General features: G+C 38.2%; 1 protein-coding gene across 1 annotated transcript in view; it reads right to left on the reverse strand.

Annotated features, from left to right (window-relative positions):
* Window positions 1-930: 930 nt before the first annotated feature.
* Window positions 931-14512, reverse strand: part of atrnl1b (attractin-like 1b) — a 66905-nt gene continuing 53323 nt past the window's right edge. The window contains exons 27-29 of the mRNA XM_033984203.2: window positions 8520-8627; window positions 3505-3619; window positions 931-2803 (exon numbers count right to left, since the gene is read on the reverse strand). Of these exons, the coding sequence (XP_033840094.1) occupies window positions 2679-2803; window positions 3505-3619; window positions 8520-8627 (348 nt within the window). The 3' untranslated portion in view covers window positions 931-2678. The remainder of the gene's footprint in view (window positions 2804-3504; window positions 3620-8519; window positions 8628-14512) is intronic.

Raw genomic sequence — 14512 nt, forward strand, 5'->3', positions numbered from 1 at the left:
CTGTGAGATTACGCTCATGTTTATTAAAAGCGTAAAATATAAAATAAACACCCTATAAATTTTGTTTTATTAATTAACAATTGTTTTGAATGTAGAATACTTCAGTTTATGGAGTCATTTTCATATTTATTATAACTAAAACTTAGCATTGAAACACAAGCATCTCTCCAGTGTCCTCCGGTGAAGTGTTCAGTTTATTTGTGACATGTCCACTGGCCTATCTTTAAACATTTAATAGTCAGTGGAATAGTTTGTCAAATGAGATTATAACATGCACAAGTTTTCAAAAGTTTGCACATGTGACAAAGAAATGGCTAACATCAAAGCAAATTTGCAGTGAATGTGTGTGAAAGAAAGAGGATTTGTATATCTGAAACTCAGTGATTGTGTGTGTGAATAATTTGGTATGGATGCATTTGTGCGTGTCAACTAAATGTTTTTAGAAATGTCGTATTTGAAGGGCAGGATGTGTTGTATTCTATGTATGTACCATATGTTTACACGTCTTTCATCCATGTACATCAAACTTATTTTTACTAAACATCAGCCTGTCCCGGGACTACAGGTGGAAATTGTACTTTAGCTATAAACTGGCACCATACATCTTTCCTGTTTTTTTTTTTTAAAAGGTCAATGTAATGTCGTGCACTGTCCCTGTTCAAATAAAATCATACCGTACCAATATTTTTACCGCAACTCGGCAGAAACCTTAGAGATAAACTGTCATGTTGCCTGGTGTTAGTGTGAGCTAATAGCAGTGCACTTATAAGTCATTTTGTAAATTTAAAAATGGGTAAGCTCAATACGAAAATTCATATTGGTGCTATAATACTGAAAGTTTAGTCTCCATAGTAACAAAATCGAATTATTTGTGTGGATTTCATGGTTTTAATTCATGATGGGAATAACTTGAGACGTGGGTAGACAAGCGGTGGTCCATTCATTTCCAGGTCTGTTTTATTTTCTGGCACGTCGCCCATAAAATACATTGAAGATTACCGATATGCCTCTTTTTTCATGTTACAGTGAGCTCCTGATTCCTGTGTAATGACACTTCAAATAGGATTACTCCAGAGACAAAATAAAAAACACATTAGCTGGCATAATATCCTCCGAAACCACTTCTCAACAACAAATCATAGTAAGACAATGCCCGTAAAGATGCACAATTCAAAAATATGTAAAATGATCTGAAGTCAAGTGAATTACACAGGAACCATTAAATATCAAAAGAAAAATATCAACACAAAATGCTTTTTTCACAAGTGTAGCAAAAAGACTTACAATTTTTATAGATAATAGTAACAGGTGACAAGGCCTAAAATCAATCGTCCCCTCTCGCCAATCTGTCATAAAAACTTGACAAACACGTAATATTTCAAGAGATCCGAGTGACAAAAGACTCACATTTTGTTCAACAAGACACTGTACAGCATCAGGGCAGTCAGCTTACAAAAATGGCCCCGCCCCTTTCCTTCCATTAGAGTTCAAAGTTTATGAGAACAAGCCGAGGCATTATAAACAGGGCCTTTTAATTTGTCAAAGAACTAATAAAAAATGTACAAAACAAATTAGTAAACAGCAATTGGAGCATGATGTCATTAGTCTTCAAAATAAGGACTTTACAATAGGGTTTTACCAGGTTTTTAACTTCCTGGTGAATGTAACAACTTCCAGTTTTGACTTCTTGATGATGACTTTGTCATTTACACCACATTTTGCTGGTCTCATCCATGTCTTCCAAAGAAAATACAGACTTCTGCTGGCCGAATGGTACAAACACGAAAGGCTTTGTTGAGTTTGAGAACTACTATAAAGAATACTACTATAAACACTGGGTGTAAGCCTAATGCTGTGATTACCTCTTAAAAGGCAGAATATTCAAACAGCCATATCAATTTAATGCTTTAGCACCAGGGAAATCCACTTCATGGCAAGCAAGCATGGAGAATAGACCTACTAAAAATATCTACCAGCCATTTTGAATGACCAGGGACATTTAAAGCACTGCTGTGGGATATTTTTCGATCTGATTGATTGGCAGCATTTTCTGTTCCCTTCATGCTGCAATTAACAATGGCATGGCACAAAATGTGTATTCTTAAGGATATGCTATGTTCACAATAACTAAGTGTCATAGATATCTAAAAAAAACAACAACACATCTCCAGACATATTATTAAGCATCTGAAAGGGCTGAACTTCTTGATTAGCATTATTATTATCATTATTATTATTATTAATATTATACTACAAAAATTAAATGCCAACTTTTAATTTGTTCTTCAAAGTGCATTTTCTGTGATCTAAAACTTACTCCCAAAATGTGATGTTTTCAAAAATAGCCTCGTAGGTGTAGACAAGGCATAAATTGGTGATAAAAGTTCCTCCTCATGCATTTTGTGAAAATTTTTCCAGATGGCCGCCCCAAAAGAACGCAGGGTGGGATTGGTAGAGAAGTTGCAGATTTTGAAGACTTCTGTTGATGATCCGCAGTTTATGAAAGCATGAAATGGCTTATGAGACAGTGTGCCCGTGAAACTTAGGAAAGGTTTTGGTTGAGTGTTAGCAGCCAAAATGAAAGTACTGTACATGTCTGTAGAAAAGGCCTCCAGGCAGTCCATGACAGGATCGCACAGGGCTTAAAACAGCGCCCTCTAGATGTGTACTTTGGGCACTCAAACGCAGGTGCCTTGATGTGTAGGGGCGAGGGCTTTTCTGTTTTTCAGAGCCTGTGATTTGTCCTTAAAATCTGACGCTTTCTGCTGGGAGACGTCTATTAATGCACTTGCCACGATAAAGCCTAGAAAGGAGAAAAAAAACAGTTATACAAGGGACGGAGTATTTTGAGTTATATTTAGGTAAATCATTGAATAGGTAATACTGCATAACCAACCTGCAAGTATAACAGTAGATATTTAAATTAAAGGTGAACTATGCACCTTTATTGGTAGAGGTTCACCGCCTCCTTGTCTCCATGGAGATGTTACTGCTTAGTCTGGTATCTTCCATATTGTATACATTGCATCTTCGCAGACCTGACCTGTAACTATAGGCCTGGAACCATGGAACATCTCAAGTAAAGCAGTAACATGTCCGTGGAGGCTGGCAAGTGTTGTAACCTCCAATAGAAAAGTTACGCAGTGCACCTTTAACCAAATCACAATGACTTTTTCAACTATCAAGAAAGCTGACTGTTTAAAACTTACTTTTTATGTGATTTGTCCTCACTAAACCTAGCCTGGATTTTTTTTCAGTGCAAGTCTAGAGGTTTTTTAGTAGTAGTAGAGTAGTTTTGCTTTTGTTAAGTGCAATCAAACTAACTTTTTTGTGTCCCTCAGATATCCATGGTAGCCTTAACTAGTCGGCTTGTGGCTATGCTTTGTCGTACACAGCTTAATGTTTGGTATTGTCTGCCCCAGCAGGAAAGCCATATCCTGGGTAGTGGTGTAGTGCAACTGCATGGTCAGAGAATGTTCTTTTAAATTGGATGACAATGGTTACCTGATTGGCCTGGGGGAGGTAGTCCAGTGGGTCCAGAGGGCAGACGCATCAGGACGGTTAACACTGCAGCTTTGCCTCCTGAACATGGTTCTACGGCGACCGGCTTTGGCACGCCCTGATGAGACAAAACGACTGAAGTTAAGTGTCTGGCATCAAAACAAAATCCTCCACAAAAGTAAACTCTCTTAATTACTCAAAGTGATGTAATCTAGGCTGATGAGTCTTGATAGCTGTTTGGTGGCTGATACAGACGGAACCCCCTCCCTCTGAGACAAAAGCTTTGATTGGTCGCACAACAACACCACTTGTGTCTCTGTCAGACTGTCCACGGGCTGAGGCGATGACCTACCCCCCGAGTTAATGGCCAAAAAGCGTTTGTCTCAAGCGTGAAAAACATGTCATCCTGATAATGAACGTCAACGTCGCTTTCACAGCATGGTTTGGGGAGAAGAGGGGAGAGAAATTGGGGAATAATAACATGTCTGGTGTGAGTGGGTTCCACTTCGGCCAGTGCAGATGGTGGGATTTAAAATGGAAATGAGTAGCAACAAGTAAAAAAGAGAAGGATCATCACAAGGAGAAATTTGCGTAGCTATTCTTTTGCAGATTTTATTGGATTATTATTGGGTGGTTATTAGGGTTGTCAAAAAGGTTAGTATTAAAAAAACTACTTTTACATAGATTGACATTTTAGTATCGTGACAGCATTAGTGCTCATTAGGGAAACTGTCAAAGGTTAATTTTTAAAAATAATTTCTTGGCTCCAGTTTTCATCATCGGTTGAAAACAAGAGCCAAGTTGGCGTTTTCACACATTTTTGAGCAAGATGTCCTTCCTGTCTCTTGTGACTGGAGTGAAACGTTACCCTGGACACAACAAAACAAAAATGTGTGCTCAACAGTGACCTTCCAAATACCTAACAAATGCTTAAACCTTTGCAACTCTGCCACATCTCCAGAAGTTATCCCATTTTGGATTAAAAACAACTTGAAATTACTATATTTTACATTAGAACATAAATCCCAATCCCAACTACGGGCCTTAAGAGGGATACACACATATAGAGCACTGTACAAGGCTGGTGCATTGTAAGATAAAGGCAAGCCTGTAGAAAAACTTCAAAGGCCTCATGCTCAAGCCTATTGACTGAAACGTAACCACATTATAAGAACAGAGTACGATCAATACGCTTTTTATATCCAACAATGGCCTAAAAATCCAATGAGGCACTAGCCCATTCGCTCATCTTTTGAACGACTTTACATCAAGAAGATAGGCCAGCGCTACATTTCATCCATGTTTTATTAATGTCAGATAACTGTTCAGTCATTTACATTCTTCTAAGTGCGCACAAACATTTCCATATCCACTGCGTACAGTCATGCACACACACAAATACACACACATTCGCCCAGTGGCAGGTGTCATCTATCATTCTCGCTCCCCATATGTTGAGCGCCATTCAAAGTGAGGGGAGACATCTGTGACATCCAGGCCTTTAGCGTTTAGTTGCCAGATTGGCGCAGTTGTGAGGCAGCTGTTGACATTGTGGTCAGTAAAAAGCAGTGTCCATGCCTCGGGGGGCTAAAGCGGGCCAAAGATACAGGGGAAACAGACGCAGTGCTAGCGATGATGCTCCCCTCTCAGTCCAGCTGGAGGGTTGTGAAAACTTAGTGGCAGAGGGCTGTAACTGATGCGGTGTCATCCATGTTGACAGTACAGTACGATGCGGGGTAAATGAAGGTGTCTGCCAAAGGATGAGTGAAGACAGCCAAGAATAGAAGCTTCAGAGACATTTCAGCCCCTTCCGAGATAAAAGGTAAAACGATAACTATATTGACAGCATGCCGTCAAACGAGAAGGTTTTGGGTTTGATTGTAACATAGGTCCCCTTCGTGTCATCCCAAATGCGGTCCACACCACAAAGACATGCACGAGTGGCAGTTGTGATTCTAGAAATCCATATTGATTGATGAGTGTCTGGTTTTGTGTCCAAATCTGTTATTGAATATTGTAAGTAATGTAAAATTGTTAACCATGACAACTATTCACATACTATTGTAAATCAACCATGTAAAATTAAGGCAATTTAATTTTTTTCTTTTAATGTACTCAGTAAATGTAATAACTTCCTTGTAGCTCTCATTCAGTCATTTTATGTCTTAACTGAGTGGGAGATAAGAAGAAATGACAGTGTTCACTTTGACTTGAACATTAACATGGGGCAGATAAGTGGTAGCAATTGCTGCCAGTGAGACTTTTTATCCATTGACTCACCTAACTGCATTTTAGCAAAGTTATCTGCCATATTTTGCATAAGCCACAATTTGGTTTTAGGTCAGAAGTGCTTTATCATTGCAACACCGCTAAATATTCAAACGAGTATGAATAAAAATTAGGCTTTCATCTGTATTCAACAGAGTATTTGGGAAGGGGCAAATTATTTACAGACTGAAGACCTTATATACTTTATTCAAAACTAACGTTCAATCTACATCTTGAAAGGGTCACAAAACAGAAGAGACTCATCATTATATAAAATCGCTTAAGAATACATATTTACCACTGTCACCTGTCAGCAAGTGATGAGAACCTTTATGCACTTGGCTTGTATAGGAAGACAGTACCCAAAGTGGCACTTGAGAGCATATACACTTTACCATGCGCGTGACATTTATACAGCGCCAATTAACGTCCCACTTTAATCAAAGCTGTCGCAATAACATAGTGGTTATTGGCGTTACTCAGCCCCAGACTGTATTTAAATGCTTGGGGAAATGCAGCACAAATGGCCCCGCTGAGAGTGAAGAAAGCATTGTTTTTCTCCTCCTCCGCTCTTTACACTGCCCTTCACTACACCATAATGCATCGTGAGTAGCACTCGACGGCGCGCTAATAGCTAATGTAGAGCCTTTTCGCTGGTTGCCACAGTGATTTTATCCCTCTCAGCTGCAGGTGACACTACGCTGGTCCGTGGCTGAAGGAACGTTGCTGGTTCTCTGATGTCAATTTAAAGATGCAGTGCTCTTTATCGGCCTGTGCTTAACACAAGTGGCAGAAGGAGTTTGTGCGGTTTGTGGACAAGTTCAGAGACTCTTTTGCAGGGCTTAAAAGGGCATTTAGGAGAAAAAAAAAGCAAGCATTGAAAAGTAAGCATATTATAGTTTGTTAGGAGGGAAATGGTACTGAACTATAATGTATATAACTTATTATTTTACAAAATTGATCTGAAACTGATTAAGAAAAGAAACAGGTTCAATGTAGTGAGGTGTTTGTCCACTGATCCGAAGGTTGGCAGCTCAGATCCTGCTCTCAACATAAACATTGGCTGAGAGGTTAGTCTAGTGACCCACAGGTTAACCCACCTCACCCCAGTGTTCCTTGATGTAAAGTGCTTTAAGTGCACTGAAGGTGGAGTTTAAATGTGTTAAATAATCACAATTAAGTGAGCTAATGATGAGGGAACACAGTTATGGTTAAAGGCTCACTGAGTTCCTTATAATAGGCCCCTTTAAAGAGCGCAAGTAACGTCTTTTTAAAAACAATAATGCTGTGGGACTTTCAAACATTTAATATTTTATCATTTGTAGCACATTTTTCATTTCCATTTTATCTTGAGTACTGTCTGGCAGCTATGGATTCTTTTTTTAATCCTAAAGTTACATATGCCTTATTAGAGTGTCAGACCTCAAAACTTGCCAGACAAAAGAAAAGTAAAAACAAATTTGATGTCAGTGTCTTTAAACCTTCAATTCAGTCTTTTATGTTCGCCTTCATCCTCTCTTCTCAAATAATGCACTCTTAAGAAATCCATAAACATCTTACAGAAACTTCATTGCTCAGAAAAAGAGGTTTCTTGAACATCGATTGGTAAACAACAGCGGGACTACAGCCCTGATTGTACAGGACAATGTATCTAAAATCAGGAGGACAAGATGAGAAAGGCTGGGTAGATTTCTTATTGATGTGGGAGTGGACTTTTTGTGAGTAGAATGCTTGGGCTGGGTGCAGCACTAGCGCAGGTCAAAGCACAGACAAATCGTGCTTTATTTTTAGACTTATGTTACCTTTTACTTTACTTCAACTCTGTCTATAAAACAACAGATTGTGATGTGTTCTATGTAGTTTGGCATCTTCTCATCAGCAATTTGAGTCCAGTCTTGAGGCTCCACACACATTTGAGAATAATTGGTATCAGGTTGGCAAAGTAATTAACACTCTTGCCCTGCAGCAAGAAGGTTCCATGTTCCAATCCCCAACTGTGTGGTTTTTCTTCTTCTTCTTCATGTGTATGCTCTGGTTTTCCTTTATCAAAAAATAGCTCAGTAACCTAATCTACCTGCTAGGTACTCCTAATCAAGATCCTGTCTGGAGATCTGGAGAAGGGTCCTAAGAAGCAACATGGTGGTAGACCAGTGTTCACGTCTACATTTCCAACATAACATCCCTTAGCATATTTTCGTTGTACCACTTTGAGTTACAAGGGTATGTGCTCTGTCTTTTATTGAGTCATTTGGAGTCGTTTCTCAAAATATTTAAATAGAAAACAGAACAGGAGATTTTACTTACCTGTGACTGCCAATGTTATGTGTGATGAGTGAACGTAGAGTGACGATCTTATATAAAAAGAGGGTTGAGTGTGGTGAGATAGACTTGGGAAATTTAAGCACATAGATAATAACTGCAATAACCGTATGATTTTCAGTTGTTATCAATAGTAATGCACAGAGTTTGTCTTTTTTTTTGTTTTGTTTTTTGTACCAAAATGATAATGTGATGTTTCCAAATAAATGCATATCATCATTATCCAAGCAAGTACAGAGCGTGTGGACGTATGCTGGTGGCGGTGAAAATGGGGATTGACAATATGGCGTCTTGGAAATAAGCGATTAAAGATTGCTCAAAATCAGTCCAAATATAACTTCGGGTGAGTAAATAAGAAGGGGAAACAACTATAACATGGTTAAAAGCTTTGAAAAGTTTTGCATAATAGGTCTCCAATAAAATGGTCTTACATCAAGCACAGGCTGCAGTAGTTCTGTCTCTTCTCCCCGAGCATCCAGTGCAACCGCCACTGAGGCAAAAGGACGACTCGCCATCTGCTGCCGCTCCCTCATCAGTTGCTGTAACAAAACGAAAAAAGTAAAATAGTTGATATATATATATACATACATATATATAGGACACCAGAATAGGAACTCTAGATTTGCCTGTATTGGTGCTTTTCAGATTCTAGAGAGTGATGTCTTACTATCAGATGGAGCAAGAGCCAGATTTGCCAATTGACTGTTGCGTACTTTGCTATGAAATATATAAAAGACAAAGTCACAAATGTTGAACCTGTTGAACTTCTGTATTTTAACAGTATTCACTGTAGCTGCCCCCCATCTGTATTAAATACTATTGTCCTATAGAAGGTTCTAATTGCCATCTGGAACCAAGGATTATAAAATGTCCTCAGTGTTTCCAACTAAATCAACTCTCTGGTATTCTACAAAATGGTTATGATCCACCTCGCCATAATGCCCTCAGAAATACAATACTGTACATTTCTGTATGTCACTGTGTCATTATAGGACAGTGAAGATGGAAATCGATCATGAACAATTGTAAGATATTTGCGTCATTTTACACACAGAAAGGCTATAAGGGTATGTATTCTTTAGTTTGCTGATACTCACTCTACAGCATTGTTAACACGGATCAAAAATGTTATCTTCAGTTCTTGTACATTCAGATACACAAATTTCCCTTAACAAGGCTCATTTATCATGACAAATGTGGTTGTTCGATTGCCATGATAATTCACAAATATGTGTGTTTGTACAGGTACAGGTTTGTACATGTTTTTAGACATATGCAAGTTTCATCGAACCAATTTTGGCAACGTGAGACGTTTTGTAGATACAGAGTGTCAGAAATGTGTGTATACATAAACTCTTTTTTTTTTTTAACCCTATTCTTAAAAATCAAGGTGAAAATAATTATAATGGAATCATTACATTTGGCAGTAAGTGGTGGTGAGTGACAAAAACTGGCATCTAAGGGCTTCACAGATTATGGTTATTCATAATCCCAATATGTCATTTTAAAGAGAAACGATTTCACGATTTTAGAAAATATTAACATTTGATGATTTTATGGCAGTTTAAAAAATGAAATACACAATTTGTACAAAACGCTCCCAGTGTACGCATTTTTCCAACAAGGCACAAGGGTTAACTAATCAATATCGAAACAACTAGTACTACGCTTTCATCACTAGCACATTGTCGAATCAATATCTAAACAGGCGGCAATTTTAGCGCCAAGGACACCACTGACTAGTATTGGATTTGTGATGAGCCTAAGTGTCCAGCATAAAGATCTAATTGTACTTCAGATTCTGGAGCAGCACAGCACTCTTGTAAAGATCACAGACAATAACATGCCTTTTAACAGCACGTTTACTACACGTGCCCTGTGTGCACACACAATTTGCCAAGACCTTTTCAAGAGGGAATGGATAGAAACTTTTTTTTCATAGTAAGCCCAAAGTTATGCTAATAAAAAACAAGCACAAAATACTTTAAACTGTAACTTAAATCAAGCAAAAATGGCCATCTTTTATTTCTCAAGCATTTACAAAGACGCTACATTTCCTTCTGTAGCAATGTTAAAATAGTGAAAAATATTGAAAGTACAAACATGATGAAATTGCAAAGGGCCTCAAACATAATTTTAATTTTCCTCAAATAATAACCAAGCAATTTAGATAGCAAGGCTGAAGTATTCAACTTGCAGAACAAAAAATTTTATAATTACAAAATATTTCTGATAAATATTTCAATAATCATGACAAAACTTCTTATGGGATTACCGTATGTTGGCAAGTTGAAATCCAGGGAACATGTAACAACATATTTGCTTTGATTTAAAAAGCTTTTTATTTAATACATTTACGTGGACATTTGATGCATTTTTGTGGATTTTGAACATGCCTTAGGTCATGAATTAAATCTTTTAAGACTTAAAGACTAGTGATGTTATAATGGATTTTGGCATGGGGACAGATTTAACCCTCTTTCTTTTCAGTCTTAAGCCAACGGTGAAGTTTCTCGTAGCTACACTGGAACAATTCCCTCAGGCAGCAAAGTCGAAGAGAAGGGGAAAACAGCCAACTGAAATTGAGATTGATCACCAGATCGATTTTTCCTGGTCTTTATTTTTGCTGTTGTTTTCGGCGGCGACTGTTTCTTAAACTTTAAATCTGCTCCTGTGTTAGATTGGTGTTCATCTCTACTATTAAAACATCTAACAGCTACAGCACAAACCTATAGATTGGAAGCTGTGGGGCTGCCGGGGGTCAAAATGAGAAATATTTGCCCTTTTCCAAAAGATAAAAGCAGGATGGAGGGCCTGGCAGGGAGGTTGCAAAAGCAAGAAAACAGCTCGCGGCTTATTACGGTTCCCAACATAAGCGCTTCAAATCCAACAACATTTATCCTAAATGTCAGATAGCAGTAATGTTATTTATCACGTTGCTGGGTTCAGTTAAAGACACAAAGCACAAGGAGAGAGTCTGGTGTAGGCTCTCTCCTCGATACGGCGTCCAGCATTGGAGTGTGCCCAGAATACAATCATCAGAAAGGACACTACAATAGCACTCCACATCTAGAAATGAATACTAAGTTACAGACAAAAGGCAAAGGGGTGAACTCTGTAAAACCAATTAATGCGCGTGCAATAACGGACTGATTTGGCGGACAATATGAGCTGGATCCTTTCAATGTTTTGATAAGGGAGGGGACGCGGTGCAACGCTGTGGCACTTGATTAATTTGGCAAGTGACGACGTGAATTATCTCTCTGGAGAATAAAGCGTTCTGTTTCATTCATTGGGTTCTATAAAAGGCTAGGTGTCGGACCGCCTCTGAGCATATTTTACATCTAAGCAGGTCACAGTGTCCTTTGCAAAGATCACTCCTCGTACCCAAGGGCGACGTGGGGATGGAATGAAAAATAGAATGGGGAAAAATTACACATTTGCTTAAAGAACCCCGAGGATATTCAATGAAAATATGAAATATTGATAAGAGTATAATTTGCACATATGGACAAAGAATCGTATAGTACCATTGTTTCATTCACAGATGTTTAACACACAAATCCTGCATATTTAGGCTGAGTTCCTCTCTCAAACAGAAAACACTCTGTTCCACCTTGTGATGTCATCATGTGGTAATACAGGAAGTGCTCCACTGCGTTTTTAAACTTCATACACCTTAACTAGAATCGATTGGATGATTTCAGCCGCGGAATTTCCGAAATCTCTACTAAAGAAAAAGGTAAATTGTAGCTGTTAACTTGAAAACTACCGCTTCAAGACATCACAAGGTGGAACAGAGCATTTTAAGCTTTAGAGATGTAGACTGACTAATAATAAAGTGTTACTCAAACATGAAACACAAACCCGGGTAAGTTTTTGATGACGTAACAACATTCTAATATGACTTAAAGCTCACAAGAGTCAAGTTTGCGTAATATACAACCTTTAATTTTGAGTTTGTTTCTGTGTGATGAATTAAATAATATTCATTCTCAGACACCTCGTAATCTCCTTCGTCCCAACAAAGAGGACATTGTCAGAGTCACACTTTGAGACAATCAAGGTGACCAGGGGCTTAGAAGAAGGTAATCTTATTACTGCAATCAATATCACTGATTGAACCTGTCAAGATAAAAGCAGAGAGTAGTGCAATGACAATTCTTCCCCATGTCTGTACTAGTCTTACAGTGCTCAGTATATTAACTAACTATAGGAAAACATTGACCATAAGGTATGTGTAGGGAATCATGTAGTTGGTGAAATTCAGATTTATGTATAGTTTTGAAATTCCTTACAACATCAGAGAACTTCAATACTTCAAAACTAACAGTACCAAGTTTACCATCTTAAATTAAGTCTAACAATGGACAAGTAGTGATGTTAGTGAATCTGTTAGTATAGGGACATTGCTTTATTTTTGGAGTGAGAAAATAAAAATACTTAATTTCATCGACCCATTGCAATAAGTATGTCTGGCCTTATTCACAGCCGTAAGGAAAAATAGAGAAGTTCAACAAACAAAAACAAATCATTTCTACATTCAATGTTGCTGTACTTTCTCTCCATAATCCATTTTAGATTGTTCTTAATACATTGGTCCAAAGAGGAAAACAATGATTTGGGTAAATTAAGGTGTAAATGATTATAATTATGGGCTTCAATATACCTGTTTACTTAGCATATCATTACTATGCAGCACAGATCCCCCAGTGCAGAGACAAACAGACTGATGTACACTTTTCATGTCCAACACCAAAACATATATGCTCTGCTCCCATGCGCCGGTGTTGGACGTGTGGGTACTGTAGCCTTGTGAAATGTCACTGCCCCTCCTCCCTGAAATATCCCCCCGCCCCACCAAACCCAGGTGCCTTCAAAAGGGTTGACCCCGTCCTCCAGCCTGGCATTTACAGCTGTTGTCTTTTCAGATGCCGCAGCAGATCTTGTCGCTCGAATAAAAAATAAATAAATAAAAAAAATTCAAATGGGGTGTCAAGCCATCCCTATAGAAAAATATCTCCAATGCTATTTGCACGGGATAAAAATATTAACAGCATTTGGTGATCATCAACAAGGTTTTAATGAACCATGGTAAGATCTTTTTTTTTTCTCCAAATAGTGCCATTAGCCTCAATCAAAATGGTGAGATAGATTTTCCTTTTTATATTTCACTTTGTACAAAAGGTAATCATTCAGTACAGTGGTATAAAAACAGCTTTCAGACTATAAACCTCTTTTTTTTCTTGATATGATAATCCTTAAAAGAAGTAAACATATGGGAATAGACTTAACCACTTCTGAACAAACAAATGAGGCATAAAAGAACCTAAACACTTGTTAAAATCCTTTCGTTACATTTTAATTACATGTTGGTTTCTGTAACATTATAGGGAGGGTCTAGCCTTTAACTGATACAGACAGGAGACAGACAGAGGAAATAAGAGGAGACTCAAGTATGACATGGATGAATCCGGAAATTGAACCTGGGTCCTTCTGGTATGTGGTATGTGAGCCCCCCCCCCCCCCAATGAGATATTCAGAGACTGACCATCTCATAAAATAAGACACCCAATGTACAATGTCTTAATGAGGGATTGTGGAACCAGATGGCAATGGTATTCTATAGTGGCATTATGGGGCACTTGAGCAGATGACCTCTTGTCCACTTGTTTATTTCAGTAATAGTCAACTACGTACAGGCTGCTCAAGTGCCCCATATGACAAGTTTAAAGCAGTGAAGGGCCAATCAGTCCAAAGTTTCACACAAAAGAGCAATCATGATCTTCTGTGAAATAAATTATTGTAATGTCAGGAAGGAGAATTATCTTTATCTTCGCTAGAAACGCTCTCCATTTAACAGAGGCTTCTGGGGACAAACCATAAGCCTCACATGTTCAGAAGTGAGTAATACTTAGCTATAGCAGAACATGATGTGATGCCAAAGTTTCAAAGGCACAAGGAAAGTAGCACTTTTAAAGCTGACATTTTTTAATGTAAACAGGCTTAAGTGCTCTTGCCAGCTGAGAAACATTTACCGGTAGGTTACCCATGATGCAACAGGAAGCAAACAACTTTTCTGTACAGTTTTCTCTTCAAGGATATGACAGTTGTTTTTTTCTGTCAAATATTTGAAGGAAATGTCTCTAAAATTAATATCGCAATTCTTTAGAGCCAAGAGCCAAGTTATTTAAGAAGTATCCAAAAGTCATCTACTGCTTCTTCGACTTCACACTTCACACTTCACCGTGAATGGTTAAATCCACCTGTCACTCAATCTGACATTTACAGAGCCTAACCAATAGGAAAAGTGGGTGGGTGATGTCTGTGTTTGAGTATATAGAGCAGCATTAAACAGAACCAAACTGAATCACAATATGAAGATTTTAACCAAAATAGCATATCGTCACAGCTTCAGATCATA

Source organism: Periophthalmus magnuspinnatus, chromosome 19 (genome assembly GCF_009829125.3).
Source record: "Periophthalmus magnuspinnatus isolate fPerMag1 chromosome 19, fPerMag1.2.pri, whole genome shotgun sequence".
Classification (NCBI taxonomy): Eukaryota; Metazoa; Chordata; class Actinopteri; order Gobiiformes; family Gobiidae; genus Periophthalmus; species Periophthalmus magnuspinnatus.